Here is a 19,814-nt window from a genome sequence, read left to right on the forward strand (position 1 = left end):
TTCTTAAAGTCAGAACTTGATTTGGCTGCTACTGTCTGAAATACAAAATTGGGGTGGCTTCTCAGAGTTAAGCTGGTGCAGCTTTTGCAAATCTTTTTCTCATCTAAGATTTGGCTCCAGATGAAGGTGAAATAGTTTGCATTCTGGGCCAATTAATAAGTTTATTGGGACTAAGCACTTCATGCCATTTGTTAGAGGGCCGCAAGCTGATTTATTTTTATTACTGAAGCATCTGAAAAACATACAAGTGTTTGAGAGACCACTGAGGCAGTCTTCTCCCTTGACTTGTGGAAGAAACAAACTGAAACGAACTGTGAGTTGCTGAAGCTCTCCCAGCAAATCTAAGTCGAGAAGCCACAACCACAAATGATGATGATGATGATAAATACTTAAAGGTCAAGTATTAAATATAAAGGGCTTCCCTGGTGGCTCAGCAGTAAAAGAATCTGTCCGCAATCCAGGAGACTCAGGTTCGATCCCTGGGTAGGGAAGATCCTCTGGAGAAGGAAATGGAAACCCACTCCAGTAATCTTGCCTGGAGAATCCCATGGACAGAGCCTGGTGGGTTACAGTCCATAGTGTCACAAAGAGTTGGACATGACTGAAGCGACTGAGCACAGCACACATTAAATATAAAACCAAGCATCATATTTATGTCAAACTTACGGACTTCGCATGTGGCACAGCGGTAAAGAAAATGCCTGCAATGCAGGAGAAGTGAGTTCAATCCCAGGGTCAGGAAGATCCCCTGAAGGAGGGCATGGCAACCCACTCCAGTATTCTTGCCTGGAAAATCCTATGGACAGAGGAGCCTGGTGAGCTACAGTCCAGGGGGCTGCAAAGAGTCGGACACAACTGAGCATGCACGCAGCAGCAGTTCCCTCTCCCAGAGCCCTAATGGATTAAAATGCAGAAGGGAGCAGCCTTCTGGGCTGCAGTGGGTCCACTGGCCTGGGGCTCAGAAGTCCTGGTCTGGGGTTTCAGACCTGGCCTGCCTTTGGCAGAGCCCTCATCCAACTGTCTTAAGTCCTCTTGTGAACGAGGCAGTGAAATTAACAAATGTAACTGCTTACCCTCTTTGAGCTTCAGTTTCCTCACCTGTAAACCAGGATTTCCCTCGTGGCTGGTAAGAATCAAATGGTAGCATGTGGGTGGCAGTCTCAGCCCAGGCATTAATAATACTCTTGCTGATTTCATCATGGTGCATACGAAGGGGTGATAAACACCCAGGCCCTTAGGCTGTCATATGGGAATGTTGTTGGAGTAAAATCTAATAATACTGTCATTGTGTCACTGGCTGTTTGGTTTTACCTCAAGTGCCACATTTTAGCGGAGAAGGCAATGGCACCCCACTCCAGTACTCTTGCCTGGAAAATCCCATGGACAGATGAGCCTGGTGGACTGCAGTCTATGGGGTCGCTAGGAGTCAGACACGACTGAAGTGACTTAGCAGCAGCAGCAGCAGCCACATTTTAGTGGTTTCTTGTAGTTGTCCAGAGGGCTGAATTTATACTGTATCTGGGCTCGGTCACATAGAATGGGGATTGATTAGTTATGTCTGCTGTGGGTGCAGGAGGCCTTCCTTTGTACCACCTGTGCCAGCCGTGAAATTAAGACGCTTGTTCTTTGGAAGAAAAGCTATATCTAACCTAGACAGCATATTAAAAAGCAGAGACATTACTTTGCCAACAAAGGTCCATATAGTCAAAGCTGTGGTTTTTCCAGTAGTCATGTATGGATGTGAGAGTTGGACCATAAAGAAGGCTGAGTGCCAAAGAATTGATGCTTTTGAGCTGAGGAGTTGGATAAGACTCTTGAGATCCCTTGGACTGCAAGGAGATCCAACCAGTCCATCCTAAAGGAAGTCAACCCTGAATATCCATTAGAAGGACTGATGCTGAAGCTGAAGCTCCAATACTTTGGCCACCTGATACAAAGAACTGACTCATTAGGAAAGACCCTGATGCTGGGAAAGATTGAAGGCAGGAGAAGAAGGGGACGACAGAGGATGAGATGGTTGGATGGCATCACCGACTCAACGGACATGAGTTTGAGCAACCTCTTGGAGTTGGTGATGGACAGGGAAGCCTGGCATGCTGCAGTTGCTCGGACACGACCGAGCAACTGAACCGTGCCAGCCGTGAGCTATATGAATGCAGCGAATGCTGAAAGGCAGGAACAGGAAGTCATTTTGACTTGTTAACGATGAAGCCCTTTTGTGGGCCTGACCTTGACCACAGTACAGTTCCTCAATTGTCGTGACATTGCAATGGGTGAGAGATGGTTCCATATGTAGCCTTAGGATGGGCTGGGCCTCGAGTTCCAGTAACTCTGTGGGGTTGGGACACTGGTATGTGCTCAAAATCTGTCACAAGTCATTGAAAATCAGTTGATCTTGGTGTAGCAACTGCACACCAGTAATGACCCTCTATTATTTACCTTCCTTCCAAGCGTCAGAATTCTGGAGCTGTTGTTAAAGATATGGCAGATTGGGTTTCTCTCTGGACACATCCAGTGTGTCTGCTGAAATGGCTTGCCTGGAAGTCACCTCCTGTTTCACTGATATGTGACTGATTATTCTCTGTCCCCTCACACTCCACGTCTGTGGCCCTGGAGACCAAGGGGGCCTTTCTGGCCCTCCTCCCTGCTCCTGGAGGCCAGGGTGGGTGTGAGAGGCCAGGGTTGAGAAAACCTCCGTGAGAAACTATGATCCCCAGTTTTGATCTCAAGCACGAGAAGAATTGCGTGGTGGGGGAGCCCACACCTGGCCCCCGGCGTGTGGGTTGATTCCAAGCATCGAATTTATTGTGTCTGACTTTCCCTACTTGTCTCACTTAGATGTTCTTTTTGTTTTTCCTTCAAAGGTTCAGTCATTTGGGGAAAGGATTGTGCTTTTCATTCTGAACGTCGTTATTTTTGGAAGACTAGAAAGGAATTTGGATGATGATGACATGTTTTTTTTACCTCACTCTGTGAAGGAGGAGGCTAAGATTCTGTGGCGAGATGGAGCAGCTGTTGGATTTTACACAACCAAAAGGAAAGGTGAGGACCGTGCGGCCACGTGGGGCCACCACCCCTTCAGGCTTGCGGGGAGGCTCCGGGTGCCTGCCTGCTCGGAGGACGCCCTGAGCACAGACGTTCCTTGGAGAGAATCTTCTGGCGCGAGAAGTGTCACTAGTTCAGCTGTCATGTAAATAAGCCCGAGGTATGGATTTCGTTTTCACCACGTTTCTCGTTTTACTGGCAAAGAGGAGGAAGATCCATTAGGGCCCTTGGGTTCCCAGATAGTGCCACGTCCCCTGTAAGATGGTTGTTGCCGTTAATGGTTGTAAAATGACTGTGCAAGCACAATGCTATTCCTTTCTTTTCTTTAATGTTACCAGTTTGCTGTCAGGAAAAACACCATCGCTAATAGCTGACATGTGGTGCAAAGGCACACTGGATGCCAAGATTTATAGACATTACCTCAGAAAAGAGGGAGGTCGGCCACGATAGCGAGGTTAGGGTAAAGTCCTGGGACTTATTTTTAGGGGAGGTGAGGAGCAGGGTGTGTGAAACTTGTGCTATTTTGTCTAAGGGATCACGCTCTTCTTTAACATTGCTTTCTTTAATAGTTTCTTTGAAAGTTCTGTCAACATCTCTGACTCAGCTGGTCAAGCCCTATTGTTTAATTCTTACAAAGTTCTGGATTTTAGCAAAAACAAAATTTCCAAGTACATCACCACAGATATGCTATTGTCTTAGTTAAGTGTTTTTCCCTGGGGATACAAAAGCTACTATTGTGGTTTTGAGCTGCGTTCACATGGGTATCTGTTCCACGTGTCCAGGATGGAATAGATTGGCCTTTCTCACTTTTTCCCTTCCCTCGGTGTGGTGTGAGACAACTTGTGTCTCACACAAACCAGTCGTGTAGGTCATTATTTGTCAGAGTCAGTCATCGAGGCAGAGGCACTGTGTCTGTCAGCTCCTGGGGCATTGAGAGCCATTTGTCCTTCGATTTTGATGTCCTGCTTCACTCCTTGGGTGGCCGTGTTCTTTAGACATTCATTTATAAACCAAGGGATCTGGAGAATCCTCAAAGAGGAAGTATTTTGGTAATTCCTCTTTCTCAGGCGACCCATTTGTTGTCATCTTCTACCAAATGGCTTGTCTTCAGTTTGTGGCAAAATCCTTTGTGCTATAAATGTCCTACTAACAGTAACAAAAACTGTTAATAGATTTGGACTTGATGTGTGAGCCACGGTTTAGGGGCAGAAAGAGCTTGGCCTTGGTCTTGTCCAGTGCGGCTGTTGCTGCTGGTCTCCATGATATCCCAGACTTTGTTCCAAGAGAATCAAGCAGAGGTTGGGTGTGATGTCTCATTCATCTCAAGACAGACCCAGAACTATGGCAGGGAAGGAGGATATTAAGCTGTTGAATTGAGGCAGATCAGACTTGGTGCTTGGATTTCTGCCTCCTCTTCGTTTCTCATGAATTCTACAAATCTGATGATTCTACAAATCCCAAATCTCTGCTTGGGATTCCTTGGTGGCTCACACGATAAAGAATCTGCCTGCAATGCGGGAGACCTGGGTTTCATCCCTTGGTTAGGAAGATCCCCTGGAGAAGGAAATGGCAACCCACTCCGGTATTCTTGCCTGGAGAATTCCATGAACAGAGGAGCCTGATGGGCTACAGTCCATGGTGTTGCAAAGAGTCAGACACGACTGAGTGACTAATAGTTTCACATTCACTTTCTCTGAAGCTGCTTACTAGGTCTCGTTTTCACCCATGACCCATGAACTGATTTTTTTAAGTGGCAATTGACTGTTAGTCACCCAAAAACTAAGTTTAAAAAGTATGAAATGAATAGAAAATTAAGTAAATAAAAAGTATTTTTCTGACAATTAAAAACTTTTTTTTTTGTACTGCTTATTTCTGGATTAGCTTGTTTTTTGGAGAGCCAGAATAAAAGTATTTCTATGGAATAGTTACATAGACTTTGCTATCGTCAGTGTTTGAGAGCTCCAGTCATTTCACATGCTTGCTTGTCCTCGGTGTTATATTGTTAATTTTAGTCATTCTGCAATTTGGTATCTGATATCTAATTTTGATTTTAATTTGCATTTTCCTAATGGTATTATCATGTTTTCATGTGCTTTTCTGATGGTCATATATCTTCTTTGGTGAAGTGTCTGTTCAGATATTTTTGCCTATTTTTTTATTGGGTTGTTTGTTTTCTTATTAATATTACTGAGCATTGAATATTCTTTATATGTTATAGCTCTCTGTTCTTAATCAGATATATTTTGAAAACATTTTCATTTTGGCATAATAATTTTTTCAGAGCGCAGAAGTTTTAAATTTTAGTGCAACCTAATTTATCATTTACCAAATTTCATTATAATTCAGCTCAAAGTATTTTCCAATTTACTTTATGATTTTTATGATTTCTTTAAAAGTAAGTTTTTAATTTCCAGATATTTGTGAGCACTTCCAGATGTTTTCTTTTTTGTTGATTTTTAATTTAATTCTGTTGCAATAAGATAATATAGTCTTAACATTTCAATATTTTTGAAACCTATTGAGAGTTGTTTTATAGTCCTGTATGGGGTTTATCTTGGTATATACTCCATATGGACTCAAAAGAGTGGGTGTATTTTGCAGGTATTGGGTTTCACGTTTTGAAGTGTTAGTTAGATTAAGGTGATTGATACTGTCATTCAATATTCTTGCTAATATATTTACCTGATTGTAAAGTTCTGAGGGAAGTATGTTAAGGTATTTGTGATTGTGGATTCACCTCTTTCTTCTTTTAGTTCTGTCTGTATTTTGTGTGTTTTGTACTTCATGTATTTTGGAATTTTGTCATTAATCACATCTAAATTATAACTGCTATATTTGTCTGATGTGTTGACCATTCTGTCATTATGAAGTGGCCCTCCACTTGTCTTTGGTGATATCTCTTGTTAGCCCTCCACTTGTCTTCAGTGATATCTCTTGTTATGAAATTTATTTTCTCTGCTATTACTACAGCCACTTCATCTTCTTGCTTACTGTTTGCATAGAATATATTCTTCCTAGCCTTTTACTTTTAGTCATTTATGTCTTTATATTTAAAGCATGTGTTTTGTTGACAGCATAAAATTGGGTCTTAGATTTTAAATCTAGTTTTAATAATCTCTGTCTTTTGATTGGAATATTAGTCTATTTCCATTTAATTATTGATATGGTTGTACTTAGATCTTCTCTGTTGCAATTTGTTTTATGTCTTCTGTTTCTTTTTGTTTTTCTCTGTTCTTCTTTTCCTGTCTTATTTTGTTTTAATCAGATATTTTTTACTGTTTCATTTTAATTTCTTTCTTGGCATTCTAGCTTTATATTTTTGTACTTTTAAAAGTTGTTGCTCTAGAGATTACATATGCATCTTAAACTTAGATTAACTTAGAGTGAATATTGAATTACTTCAGGTAAAATATAGAAACCTTGCAATAGTTTATTTTTATGTACCTATTATTTCATAGTGCTATTGTTGTGTTGATAAATTAGATGTTTGTTATAAACCTGTTGCTACTGACTTATAAATTTTAATTTAGATAGTTATATCTTTTATAGGTGTAAAGAAAAAATATGTAATTTAGAAATGTTTATCCAGATATTTACCATTAAAATTTTTTTGTATAGGTTCCAGTTGCCCTTCAGGCTAGAGTTCTTCCTTTAAAATTTCTTGTAGGGAGTTGATGGCAATAAAGTCTCTCAAGTTTTGTTTATTGAAAATGTCTTTATTTAACTTATGTATTTGAAGTGTTGTTTATCCAGTTATAGAATAGTTAGTGATACCTTTTTTCCTTCAGAAATTGAATATATTGTTCCAGTATCTTCTGGCTTTCATAGTCTTTGGTGAGAAGTCCGCAATTAATTTATTGTTGTTCTTCACACATAAAATGGCATTTTTCTCTGAATGCTTTCAAGTCTTTCTCTTTAGCTTTTTTGCAGTTTAACTGTGATTTTCCTAGGAGTGATTTTATTTTCATTTATCTTTTTGGGGCTTTGTTGAGGTTTTTGAATCCAGTTTCCTACCAAATTTGGGAAGATTTTGGAGATTAGTTCTTCACATTTTTATGCTCTTTTCTTTATCTGGGATCCCAGTTATATGTATGTTGGGGTGCTTCATATTGTCTTGTAGTCTCTGAAATTTTGTTCATTTTTATTCAAACATTTCCCAAACATTTTTTGGTTGGATAATTTCTGTTGATCTGTATTCAAGTTTATCTGCCATCTCCAAACTGTCATTGAGCCTATTTAAAGATTTCAGTTATTATAGGTTTGACCTGTATAATTTCTATTATGTATAGTTTCGATTTCTCTGTTGAGATTCTCTATTTATTCATTGAGCATATCTTTCCCTTTAATTTAAAGAATTACTTTAATTCTTTGAACATATTTGTAAAATCATTTTGAGTTCTTTGTCTGCCAAATCCAACATCTGGACCTATTTAAAATCAGTTATATCAGAGTGACATCAGCAACATGGTGGAATAAAAAGCTCCCCTTCGGTCTACACCCAGTAAAGCATTTGCAGTTCAGCAAAAGTGCCTCTGCTCAACACACCAGTATGGTGGAAAATTCTGCGTCTGTACATTTAAAGCTGGGTGGACTGGAATGCAGAGGGAAGGCAGAGCTAGGGAGCAGCAGCCTGGCTCTCTGGCTGTGGGAGCTGAGCTGGTCGTCCAGAGAACAGATAGCAACAGGGGGTGAGGGAAAGCAGCCCTGGCCTCTGAGGTGCCAGTCCAATCCTGATCTTTCTTGCCAGTGTCCTCCCCTGTGGCAGCAGAGTCTGCAGCTCAGGGATGCTGGGCACCAGGGGCGAGAGCACAGCCAGTGACACTGGGAGCAGGAAGGCCTCAGTGGCCCCTGGAGACACAAGAAGCAATAAGGAGGAGACAGAGCCACTCCTCCGACAGAAGTGGGAGAGGGTAGAATGGACCGATTCGCAGGTGTAATTGGAGGCAGCAGGTAAGGAAAACCATAAACTTGTGCTATTGCGCCACCTACTGGAAAACAAAAGACCGAATTTCTGCCCTGTTGAATCAGAATCAAGCAGAAAGATACTGCTTCAGATGTAATGACAGGAACAACACATCAAGCGCCAAGTGAAGAACCAAAGTAACACCATACCACAAAAGGAAAATGACATTTCTCCAGAAGCCAAATTTAAAGTCATGGAATATCACAATTTAACTGACAAAAAATTCAAAAGAGGTGTCATGAAGAAATTCATAGAGCAACAAGAAAACTCAGAAAGGCAGTTCAATGAGCTCAGTAATAAAATTAGTGATCAGAAGTAATACGCTACTAAAGACCCTAAAAAGAATCAAGCAGAAATTCTGGAGCTGAAGAACTCAATAAATGAGATAAAGAATGCATTAGAAAGCACTGGAAATATTTCAGACCATATGGAAGAGAGAAATAGTGTGTTCAAAGACAGAAATCTATAAATGATGCAAGTATTATAGGAAAGAGAAATAAGACATAAAAAATGAGGACATTCTATGAGAGCTATCCAGCTTCATGGGAAGGGTAAACATGAGGGTAATGTGTATCCCAAAAGGACAGGAGAGGGATAAGGGAGCAGAGAGATTCCTTAAAGAAATCAAAGCTGAGAAGTTCTCAAACCTCAGAAGAAATTGGGTATACAAGTCCTTGAAACTAAGAGAACACCTAATTGCCTCAATGCGAAAAGAGCTTCTTTAAGACAAACTATCTTAAAACTATCAAAAATCAATGACAAAGAATTAATTTTAAAGGCAGGCCAGGGATGAGGGGATGATGATAAAAAGTGCCTCTGCTCCAGAAACACCCACAGAGGCTATCAGCAGATTTCTCAGCAAGAAGTCTATAGGCCAGGAAGGAGGAGAATGATATTTGAAAGATAAAAAATGTCACCTGAAAATACTTTATCCAGAAATATTATCACTCAGATATAAAGGTGAAATAAAGACTTCCTGAGATAAATAAAAACTGAGGGAGTTCACCAACACTGCTAAGTCACCTCAGTCGTGTCCTACTCTGTGCAACCCCATAGACGGCAGCCCACGAGGCTCCCCCATCTCTGGGATTCTCCAGGCAAGAATACTGGAGTGGGTTGCCATTTCCTTCTCCAATGCATGAAAGTGAAAAGGGAAAGTGAAGTTGCTCAGTCGTGTCCGACTCTTTGCGACCCCATGGACTGAAGCCTAACAGGCTCCTCCATCCATGGGATTTTCCAGGCAAGAGTACTGGAGTGGGGTGCCATTGCCTTCTCCGTCACCAACACTAGACATGCCTTATAGGAAATGTTGAAAGGAGTTTTTCTACCAGAACCAAAAGGGTAAAAGGACAGAAAACTAAGTTGATAAATATGAATAGAATCAGAAAATTATAACTGTTTATCAGAATCAGTTTTAATTTATTATAGCATAAAGGTTAAAGGGATAATTTGAAAAAAACAAAAATAGAAAAGGAGAATCGGGGAAAGGACAAGAACCCTATACGTAAATGAAGATAAGATGCTATCCGCAGAAAAAGGATTATCTATGAGATGTTTTATACAAACCTCATGGTAACCACAACACATAAATCTAGAACAGAGGCATGAAACATAAAAAAGGAGGAAACTGTGAAAAAATATCACAGGAAACCACAAAACCAAGATGACAGGCTGGAACACAAAGAAAAAGAAACCAGCAATGATACAGAGAAACCAGCAACAAAAGATGAAATGGCAGTGCTAAGTCCTCATTCATCAATAATTACCCTAAATGTGAATGGAGTGAATTCACCCCTTAGAAGACACAGAGTGCCTGGGTGGATTAAAAAACAAGAACCAATTTGTTACTGGAGATTCCAGGAGACTCATTTCAGCCCTAAAAATAAACATAGGCTAAGAGTGAAGGGTTGGAAGATGATGTTCCAAGGAAATGGCCCCCAAAAGAAAGTGGGTGAAGCCATACTCATAGCAGACAGAATAGACTTAAAGTCAAAAAATTTACCAAGAGACCAAAATGGATGGTATGTAAAAATAAAGGGATGGGGGGCGGCAATTTATCAAGAAAACATCATACTGTCATAGTGGTTGATACACACAACACACACACACACACACACACATATTCGTTTAACATAAGGGCACCCAAATATATATAATTGTTAACAGACCTAAAGGGAGAAATTGACAGCAACACAATAATAGTGGGGGACTTCAACATCTCTTTTACATCCATGGCTAAATCATCCAGACAAAAAAATCCACAAGGAAACTGGGCCTTAAGTGAAACATGAGACCAGATGGATTGGATAGATTTGTACAGAACATTCCATCCAAATGAGGCAGAATGCACATTCTTCTCAAGTGCTCTTGGAACTTTTTCAAGGGTAGGCCATAAGTTGGGACACAAAACAAATCTCAGTACATTTAAGAAGACTGAAATCATATCAAGCATCTTTTCTGATCACAATGGTATGGGATGAAACTAAAAGTCAACTACAAGAACAAAGCTGGAAAAATCACAGATATGTGGAGACTGAGCAAAGTGTTACAGAGTGACTGTTAAGTCAATGAAGAAGTCAGAGGAGAAATACAAAATCACCTGAAGATTAAAGTAAGATGAAAAGACAGCATACCAAAATTTACAAGATGTGGCAAAAGGGATACTAAGAGGGAAGTTTATAGCAAAACAGGCCTACTTCAAGGTACAATAAGAATCCTAGTGAACAATCTGAACGTACACTGAAAGGTAGCAAAACAGGCCTACTTCAAGGTGCAATAAGAATCCTAGTGAACAATCTGAACGTACACTGAAAGGTAGCAAAACAGGCCTACTTCAAGATGCAATAAGAATCCTAGTGAACAATCTGAACGTACACTGAAAGGTAGCAAAACAGGCCTACTTCAAGATGCAATAAGAATCCTAGTGAACAATCTGAACGTACACTGAAAGGTAGCAAAACAGGCCTACTTCAAGATGCAATAAGGATCCTAGTGAACAATCTGAACGTACACTGAAAGGTAGCAAAACAGGCCTACTTCAAGATGCAATAAGAATCCTAGTGAACAATCTGAACGTACACTGAAAGGAACTAGAAGAAAAAGAACAAAGAAATACCAGTCAGTAGAAGGAAAGAAGCAGTAAAATCAGAAATGAAAGAGGAGAAATAACAATCTATACCACAGAAACACCAAGGCTTACAAGAGAAGATTATGAACAGCTGTATGCCAACAAATTGGACAGCCTAGAAGAAATGCACGGATTCTTAGAACTCAACAACTGTCCAAGGCTGAATCATGAATAAATTAAAAATCGGAATAGACTGATCACTAGTACAGAGATTGAAACAGTAGTCAGAAGCTCCCAGCAAACAGAAGTCCAGAACCAGGCAGCTTCACAGGTGAATTCTACCAAATATTCAAAGCTTTAAGGCCTGTCTTTCCCAAACTCTTCCAAAGTATGTAATAGAAGGGAATGCTTTCTAACTCATTTTGCAAGGACAGCATCACCCTAATACAAAAATCAGACAAAGACAACACACGTGTATACACACACACAGAGTGATGAACATACTTCAGTATCTCTGATTAACATAGTTGTAAAAATCCTCAACAAAATATTAGCAAAGAAAATCCAATAATACATTAAAAGGTTTGTGTACCATGATCAAATGGGATTTGTTCCAGAGGCGCAAGAACGGTTCAATGTAGGGACTTCTCTGGTAGTCCAGTGGTTAAGAATCCACCTTCCCATTCAAGGGACACAGGTTCAATCCTTGGTTGAGGAACTAAGAGCCCACATGCCATGGGGCAACTAAGCCTGTGTGCCACAGCTAAGGCTCAGTACAGTCAAAAATAAATAAGTAAATATTAAAAAAATGGTTCAACATATGCAGATCAGTCAGCATGATGCAGAACATAAAAAAATTGAAGGATAAAAAACATACAATTATCTCTGTAGACGTAGAAAATCAGTTGATAAGATTAAACATCCTCTTATGATAAAAATTCTCAATAAAGTGATGTAGAAGGAACATCAGTTCAGTTCAGTTCAGTCGCTCAGTCGTGTCCAACTCTTTGTGACCCCATGGACTGCAGCATGCCAGGCCTCCCTGTCCATCACTAACTCCTGGAGTTTACTCAAACTCATGTCCATTGAGTTGGTGATGCCATCAACCATCTCATCCTCTGTCATCCCCTTCTCCTCCCACCTTCAATCTTTCCCAGCATCAGGGTCTTTTCCAGTGAGTCAGTTCTTCACATCAGGTGGCCAAAGTATTGGAATTTCAGCTTTAGCATCAGTCCTTCCAAAGAATATTCAGGACTGACTTCCTTTAGGATGACTGGTTTGATCTCCTTGCAGTCCAAGGGAATCTCAAGAGTCTTCTCCAACAACACAGTTCAAAAGCATCAATTCTTCAGGGCTCAGCTTTCTTTACAGTCCAACTCTCACATCCATGCATGCCTACTGGAAAAACCATAGCTTTGACTATATGGACCTTTGTTGGCAAAGTAACATCTCTGCTTTTTAATATGCTGTCTAGGTTGGTTATAACTTTCCTTCCAAGGAGTAAGCGTCTTTTAATTTCATGGCTGCAGTCAACATCTGCAGTGATTTTGGAACCCCCCAAAATAAAGTCTGTCACTGTTTCCACTGTTTACCCATCTATTTGCCATGAAATGATAGGATCAGATGCTATGATCTCACTTTTCTGAAAGTTGAGTTTTAAGCCAACTTTTTCACTTTCCTTTTTCACTTTCATCAAGAGGCTCTTTAGTTCTTCTTCACTTTCTGCCCTAAGGGTGGTGTCATTAGCATATCTGAAGTTATTGATATTTCTCCTGGGAATCTTGATTGCCAGGACATACATAAGCATAATATAGGTCATATTTGGTAATCTTACAGCCAATATCACACTCAGTCATGAAAAACTGAAAGCTCTCTCTTGAAACTCAGGAACAAGACCAGAACAAGACTCTTGCCACTCTTATTTAACATAGTATTGGAAGTCCTAGCAAGGGCAATTAGGCAAGAAAAAGAAATAAAAGGTATCCATTTCAGAAAAGAAGTAAAACTCTTTGTGGATGACATGATTTTATATTAATATATAGAAAACTCTTAAGATTCTACCAAAGAACTATTAGCCATAATCAGTGAATACAGTGAAGTTGGAAGGTATAAATTTAGCATACAAAAATGTGCTATGTTTCTATGCTAACGATGAGCTAGCAGAAAGAAAAATTAAGAAAACAATTCTACTTATAATTGCCACAAAAAGATCAAATACCTTGGAATAAATTTGACCTGGAAGTAAAAGACCTGAAATGGAAGAAGATACAAATAAATGGAAAGATATTCTGTGCTCATGAATTGGAAGAGTTAACATGGTTAAAATGTCCATATGACCTAAAGCAATCTACAGATTTAGTGCAATCCCTATCAAAATACCAAGAATATTTTTCACAGAAATTAAACAAACAAAAAAAAAACCTAGAATTTATATGGAACCACAAAAGACTTGAAATAGACAAAGCAATCCCGAGAAAAAGGACAAAGCTGGAGAGACCACACTTTCTGATTACACACTCTGTTTACAAAGTATAGCAATTAAAACAGCATGGTATTTGCAGAAAAACGTATATAGGTCAATGGAATGGAATTGAGAACCCAGACATAAACTCACACATATAAAATCTATTAAGTTATAACAAAAGGGCGAAGAACATCCAATGAGGAAAGGATTGTTTCTTCAGTAAGTGGTGCTGGGGACAGCCAAGATGGAAATAGGTGAAATTACACACTCTCTCACCCTATACCCCAAAATCAACTCAAAATGGATTAAAGACCTGAATGAAAGACCTGAAACCATAAAACTTCTAGAATAAAATATAGGCAGCACACTGTTTGGCTTTGATCTTAGCAATCCCTGTCTAGATATGTCTCCTCGGGCAAGAGAAATAGCCGCAAAAGAGATCATCAACAAAATGAGAAGATTACCTACTAAATGGGAGAAGACACTTGTAAATGTACATATTATAAGGTGTTAATATACAGAATATATAAAGAAGTCATATAATTCAACCACCGAAAAATAACTTGGTTGTAAAAAATGGACAGAATATCTGAAATAGACTTTTTTCCTACGGAAGACATACAGATGGCCAACAGGCATATGAAAAAATGTTTGACATCACTAATTATTAAGAAATGCACATCAGAACCACAATGAGATATTACTTCATGCCTGTTGGAATAGCCGTTATCAAAAAGGCAAGAAATAGCAAGTGTTGGCAAGGATGTGGAAAAAAGGAGACCTTCGTATGCTCCCAAATACTGTTGGTAGGAGTGTAAATTGGTGTAGCCACTATAGAAAACAGTTGGGAGATTACTGAAAAATTCAGAATAGAACTATTCTGTGTCCTATATCTGAGTATCTCAGCTGTCCTATATCTGAGTATTCAAAGAATATGAGAAGATGGCGGAGGAGTAGGATGGGGAGAACACTTTCTCCCCCACAAATTCATCAAAAGAACATTTAAACGCTGAGTAAATTCCACAAAACAAATTCTGAATGCCGGCAGAGGACATCAGGCACCCAGAAAAGCAACCCACGTCTTTGAAAGGAGGTAGGAAAAAATATAAAAGACAAAAAAAGAGACAAAAGAGGGAGGGATGGAGTTCCGTCCCGGGAAGGGAGTCTTAAAAAGAGAGAAGTTTCCAAACACCAGGAAATCTTCTCGCTGCAGAATCTGTGCCGAGCCTTGGAAGCACAGAGGGCAACATAACAGGGAGGAAAAATAAATAATTAAAACCCGCAGATTGCGAGCCCTACGGTAACTCCCCCAGCGGAGAAGCAGCACAGACGCCTGCACACGCCATTAGCAAGCGGGGGCTGAGCAGGGAGGCGCGGCGCGGGCTGCATCGCTTAGAGTAAGGACCTGGCCTGAATACCCTGAGCGCTATCTGAATGAAATAATTTGGGCTAGCAAACCAGACTGTGGGATATCTACCACGCGAAAAGCCAGCCCTAACCTAAGACACCGCCAGGCCCGCGCACGGAACAAAGGACTGAACAGAGAGAGCCGGCTGCAGACCATCCCCCTCCGGTGACAGGCAGCCAGAGCCGGAAGGGGGCAATTGCAGCCCCAGAGAGACATTATCTATAAAACTGTAAGCAGGCTTCATTGCTAACTAAAACTTCTTGGGGGTCTGGACGGTCAACATCTGCCTGAGAAGGTGTGCCGGTGCACACCTAGATAACCAAGCGGCAGGGAGGCAATAAGTCGCAGCAATTGCGCTTGCCAAACACCTCATCACCTGAGCTGCTCTGACCGGGAAGGGCACAAAACGCAGGCCCAACCGAGTCTGCGCCTCTGAGGACTACCCGAGTGCCTGAACCTGAGCGGCTTGCACCTGGGAGGTGCATGCAGCCCAGGGCCGGCCACGGATGGTTCCCAGCGGAGCAACCTAAAGCCTAAGCAGTGTGGGCAGGGAGGCTACACGTGCCGTGAGCGGGGGCAGACTCAGTGTGGCTGAGGCACTGCGAGCACGCGCCAGTGTTATTTGTTTGCAGCGTCCCTCCCTCCCCACAGCGTAACTGAACAAGTGAGCCTAAAAAAAAAAAAAAAAATGTGTCCACCACCGTCCCCTTTGTGTCAGGGCAGAAACCAGACACTGAAGAAACCAGCAAACAGAAGAAGCTATAACAGAGGGAACCGCCTTGGAAGCTACAGGCAATAGATTAAACCCTGTGGTTAGTACTGACTACATAGGAAGGGGCCTATAGATCTTGAGAAATATAAGTCAGACCAAGGAACTAGCCGAAAATGAACTGACCCCACAATACCCACAACAAAACCAGAGAAAGTCCTAGATATATTTTTACTATTTTTACAATCATTCTTTCTTTCTTTTTTTTTAAATTTTTAAAAAAATTTTAAGTCCTCTATTATTCCTTTAATTTTCACTTTTATAACCTACTATTACTTTGCAAAAAAAAAAAAGACTTTTTTTAAAGCAAACTTCATATATATATTTTTTATAATTTTGGTGACCTTGTTTTTTTTTTCTTCTTCTTCTTCTTTTCTTTAACATTGTATTTTTGAAATTCCAATCTCTACTCTAGATTTTTAATTTTAGCTTTTTGGTATTGGTTATCAATTTTGTACCTATATTTTTTTAAATAATTTTTGTGACTTCTTTTTTCCCTCTATTTCTTTCTCTTCTTCTTTTATATAACATTGTATGTATGAAATTCCAAACTCTACTCTAGATTTTTAATTTATGCTTTTTGGTATTTGTTATCAATTTTGTACCTATATTTTCTTTATAATTTTTGCGACTTTGTTTTTTTTTTTTTCTCTCTCTTTCTTTTTCTTCTTCTTTTTTTTAACAATGTATTTTTGAAATTCCAAACTCTACTTTAGATTTTTAACTTTTGCTTTTTGGTATTTGTTATCAATTTTGTACCTATATTTTCTTTATAATTTTTGCAACTTTGTTTGGTTTTGTTTGTTTCTTTTTCTCTCTTTCTTTTCCTTCTTCTTTTCTTTAACACTGTATTTTTGAAATTCCAAACTCTACTCTAGATTTTTAATTTTTGCTTTTATGTATTTGTTACCAATTTTGTACCTTTAAGAACCCAGTCTTCAGTACCCATTTTTCACTAGGGAGCAAGATTACTGGCTTGACTGCTCTCTCTCCCTTTGGACTCTCCTTTTTCTCCATCAGGTTGCCTGTGTCTCCTCCCTAACCCCTCTCTACTCTACCCAACTCTGTGAAATTCTGTGTGTTCCAGATGGTGGAGAACACTTAGGGAACTGATTACTGGCTGGATCTGTCTCCTTCCTTTTCATTCCCCCTTTTATCCTCCTGGCTACCTCTGTCTCCTCCCTCCTTCTTCTCTTCTCTGTATAACTCTGTGAACATCTCTGAGTGGTCCAGTTGTGGAGTGCACATAAGGAAGTGATTACTGGCTAGCCCACTCTCTCCTCTATTGATTCCACCTCATCTCATTCAGGTCACCTCTAACTCCCTCCTCCCTCTTCTCCATGTAACGCTGTGAACCTCTCTGGGTGACCCTCACGGTGGAGAAACTTTTCATCTTTAACGTAGATGTTTTATCAATGGTGCTGTATAGAAGAAGTTTTGAAACTACTGTAAAAATAAGACCGATAACTGGAAGCAGGAGGCTTAAGTCCAAACCCTGACTCCAGGGAACTCCTGACTCCAGGGAATAGTAATTGACAGGAGCTCATCAAATGCCTCCATACCTACACTGAAACCAAGCACCACACAAGGGCCAACAAGTTCCAGGGCAAGACATACCAAGCAAATTCTCCAGCAACACAGGAACACAGCCCTGAGCTCCAAGATACAGGCTGCCCAAAGTCACCCCAAAACCATAGACATCTCATAACTCATTACTGGACACTTCAATGCACTCCAGAGAGAAGAAATACAGCTCCACCCACCGGAACACCGACACAAGCTTCCCTAACCAAGAAACCTTGACAAACCACCTGTACAAACCCACACACAGCAAGGAAACACCACAATAAAGAGAACTCCACAAACTGCCAGAATACAGAAAGGACACCCCAAACTCAGCAATTTAAACAAGATGAAGAGACAGAGGAATACCCAGCAGATAAAGGAACAGGATAAATGCCCACCAAACCAAACAAAAGAGGAAGAGATAGGGAATCTACCTGATAAAGAATTCCAAATAATGATAGTGAAATTGATCCAAAATCTTGAAATCAAAATGGAATCACAGATAAATAGCCTGGAGACAAGGATTGAGAAGATGCAAGAAAGGTTTAATAAGGACCTAGAAGAAATAAAAAAGAGTCAATATATAATGAATAATGCAATAAATGAAATTAAAAACACTCTGGAGGCAACAAATAGTAGAATAACAGAGGCAGAAGATAGGATTAGTGAATTAGAAGATAGAATGGTAGAAATAAATGAATCAGAGAGGAAAAAAGAAAAACGAATTAAAAGAAATGAGGACAATCTCAGAGACCTCCAGGATAATATTAAACGCTACAACATTTGAATCATAGGGGTCCCAGAAGAAGAAGACAAAAAGAAAGACCATGAGAAAATACTTGAGGAGATAATAGTTGAAAACTTCCCTAAAATGGGGAAGGAAATAATCACTCAAGTCCAAGAAACCCAGAGAGTCCCAAACAGGATAAACCCAAGGCAAAACACCCCAAGACACATATTAATCAAATTAACAAAGATCAAACACAAAGAACAAATACTAAAAGCAGCAAGGGAAAAACAACAAATAACACACAAGGGAATTCCCATAAGGATAACAGCTGATCTTTCAATAGAAACTCTTCAAGCCAGGAGGGAATGGCAAGACATACTTAAAGTGATGAAAGAAAATAACCTACAGCCCAGATTATCGTACCCAGCAAGGATCTCATTCAAATATGAAGGAGAAATCAAAAGCTTTACAGGCAAGCAAAAGCTGAGAGAATTCAGCACCACCAAACCAGCTCTCCAACAAATACTAAAGGATGTTCTCTAGACAGGAAACACAAAAAGGGTGTATAAATTCAAACCCAAAACAATAAAGTAAATGGCAACGGGATCATACTTATCAATAATTACCTTAAACATAAATGTGTTGAATTGCCCCAACCAAAAGACAAAGACTGGCTGAATGGATACAAAAACAAGACCCCTACATGTGTTGTCTACAGGAGACCCACCTCAAAACAGGGGACACATACAGACTGAAAGTGAAGGGCTGGAAAAAGATTTTCCATGCAAATAGGGACCAAAAGAAAGCAGGAGTAGCAATATTCATATCAGATAAAATAGACTTTAAAACAAAGGCTGTGAAAAGAGACAAAGATGGTCACTACATAATGATCAAAGGATCAATCCAAGAAGAAGATATAACAATTATAAATATATATGCACCCAACACGGGAGCACCACAATATGTAAGACAAATGCTAACAAGTATGAAAGGAGAAATTAACAATAACACAATAATAGTGGGAGACTTTAATACCCCACTCACACTTGTGGATAGATCAACTAAACAGAAAATTTAACAAGGAAACACAAACTTTAAATGATACAATAGACCAGTTAGACCTAATTGATATCTATAGGACATTTCATCCCAAAACAATGAATTTCACCTTTTTCTCAAGTGCACATGGAACGTTCTCCAGGATAGATCACATCCTGGGCCATAAATCTAGCCTTGGTAAATTCAAAAAAATTGAAATCATTCCAAGCATCTTTTCTGACCACAATGCAGTAAGATTAGATCTCAATTACAGGAGAAAAACTATTAAAAATTCCAACATATGGAGGCTGAACAACACGCTGCTGAATAACCAACAAATCACAGAAGAAATCAAAAAAGAAATCAAAATTTGCATAGAAACGAATGAAAATGAAAACACAACAACCCAAAACTGTGGGACACTGTAAAAGCAGTCCTAAGAGGAAAGTTCATAGCAATACAGGCATACCTCAAGAAACAAGAAAAAAGTCAAATAAATAACCTAACTCTACACCTAAAGCAACTAGAAAAGGAAGAAATGAAGAACCCCAGGGTCAGTAGAAGGAAAGAAATCTTAAAAATTAGGGCAGAAATAAATGCAAAAGAAACAAAAGAGACCATAGCAAAAATCAACAAAGCCAAAAGCTGGTTCTTTGAAAGGATAAATAAAATTGACACACCATTAGCCAGACTCATCAAGAAACAAAGGGAGAAAAATCAAATCAATAAAATTAGAAAGGAAAATGGAGAGATCACAACAGACA

The 19,814-nt window shown here is 39.7% G+C and overlaps 1 protein-coding gene across 1 annotated transcript in view; it reads left to right on the plus strand.

The window, feature by feature from the left end:
* LOC133234716 (protein FAM169B-like) overlaps window positions 1-19,814 on the plus strand; it is a 76,099-nt gene that overhangs the window by 29,150 nt on the left and 27,135 nt on the right. Inside the window, exon 4 of the mRNA XM_061395607.1 lies at window positions 2,865-3,042. Within this exon, the coding sequence (XP_061251591.1) occupies window positions 2,865-3,042 (178 nt within the window). The remainder of the gene's footprint in view (window positions 1-2,864; window positions 3,043-19,814) is intronic.

This window comes from Bos javanicus, chromosome 21, assembly GCF_032452875.1.
Source record: "Bos javanicus breed banteng chromosome 21, ARS-OSU_banteng_1.0, whole genome shotgun sequence".
NCBI lineage: Eukaryota > Metazoa > Chordata > Mammalia > Artiodactyla > Bovidae > Bos > Bos javanicus.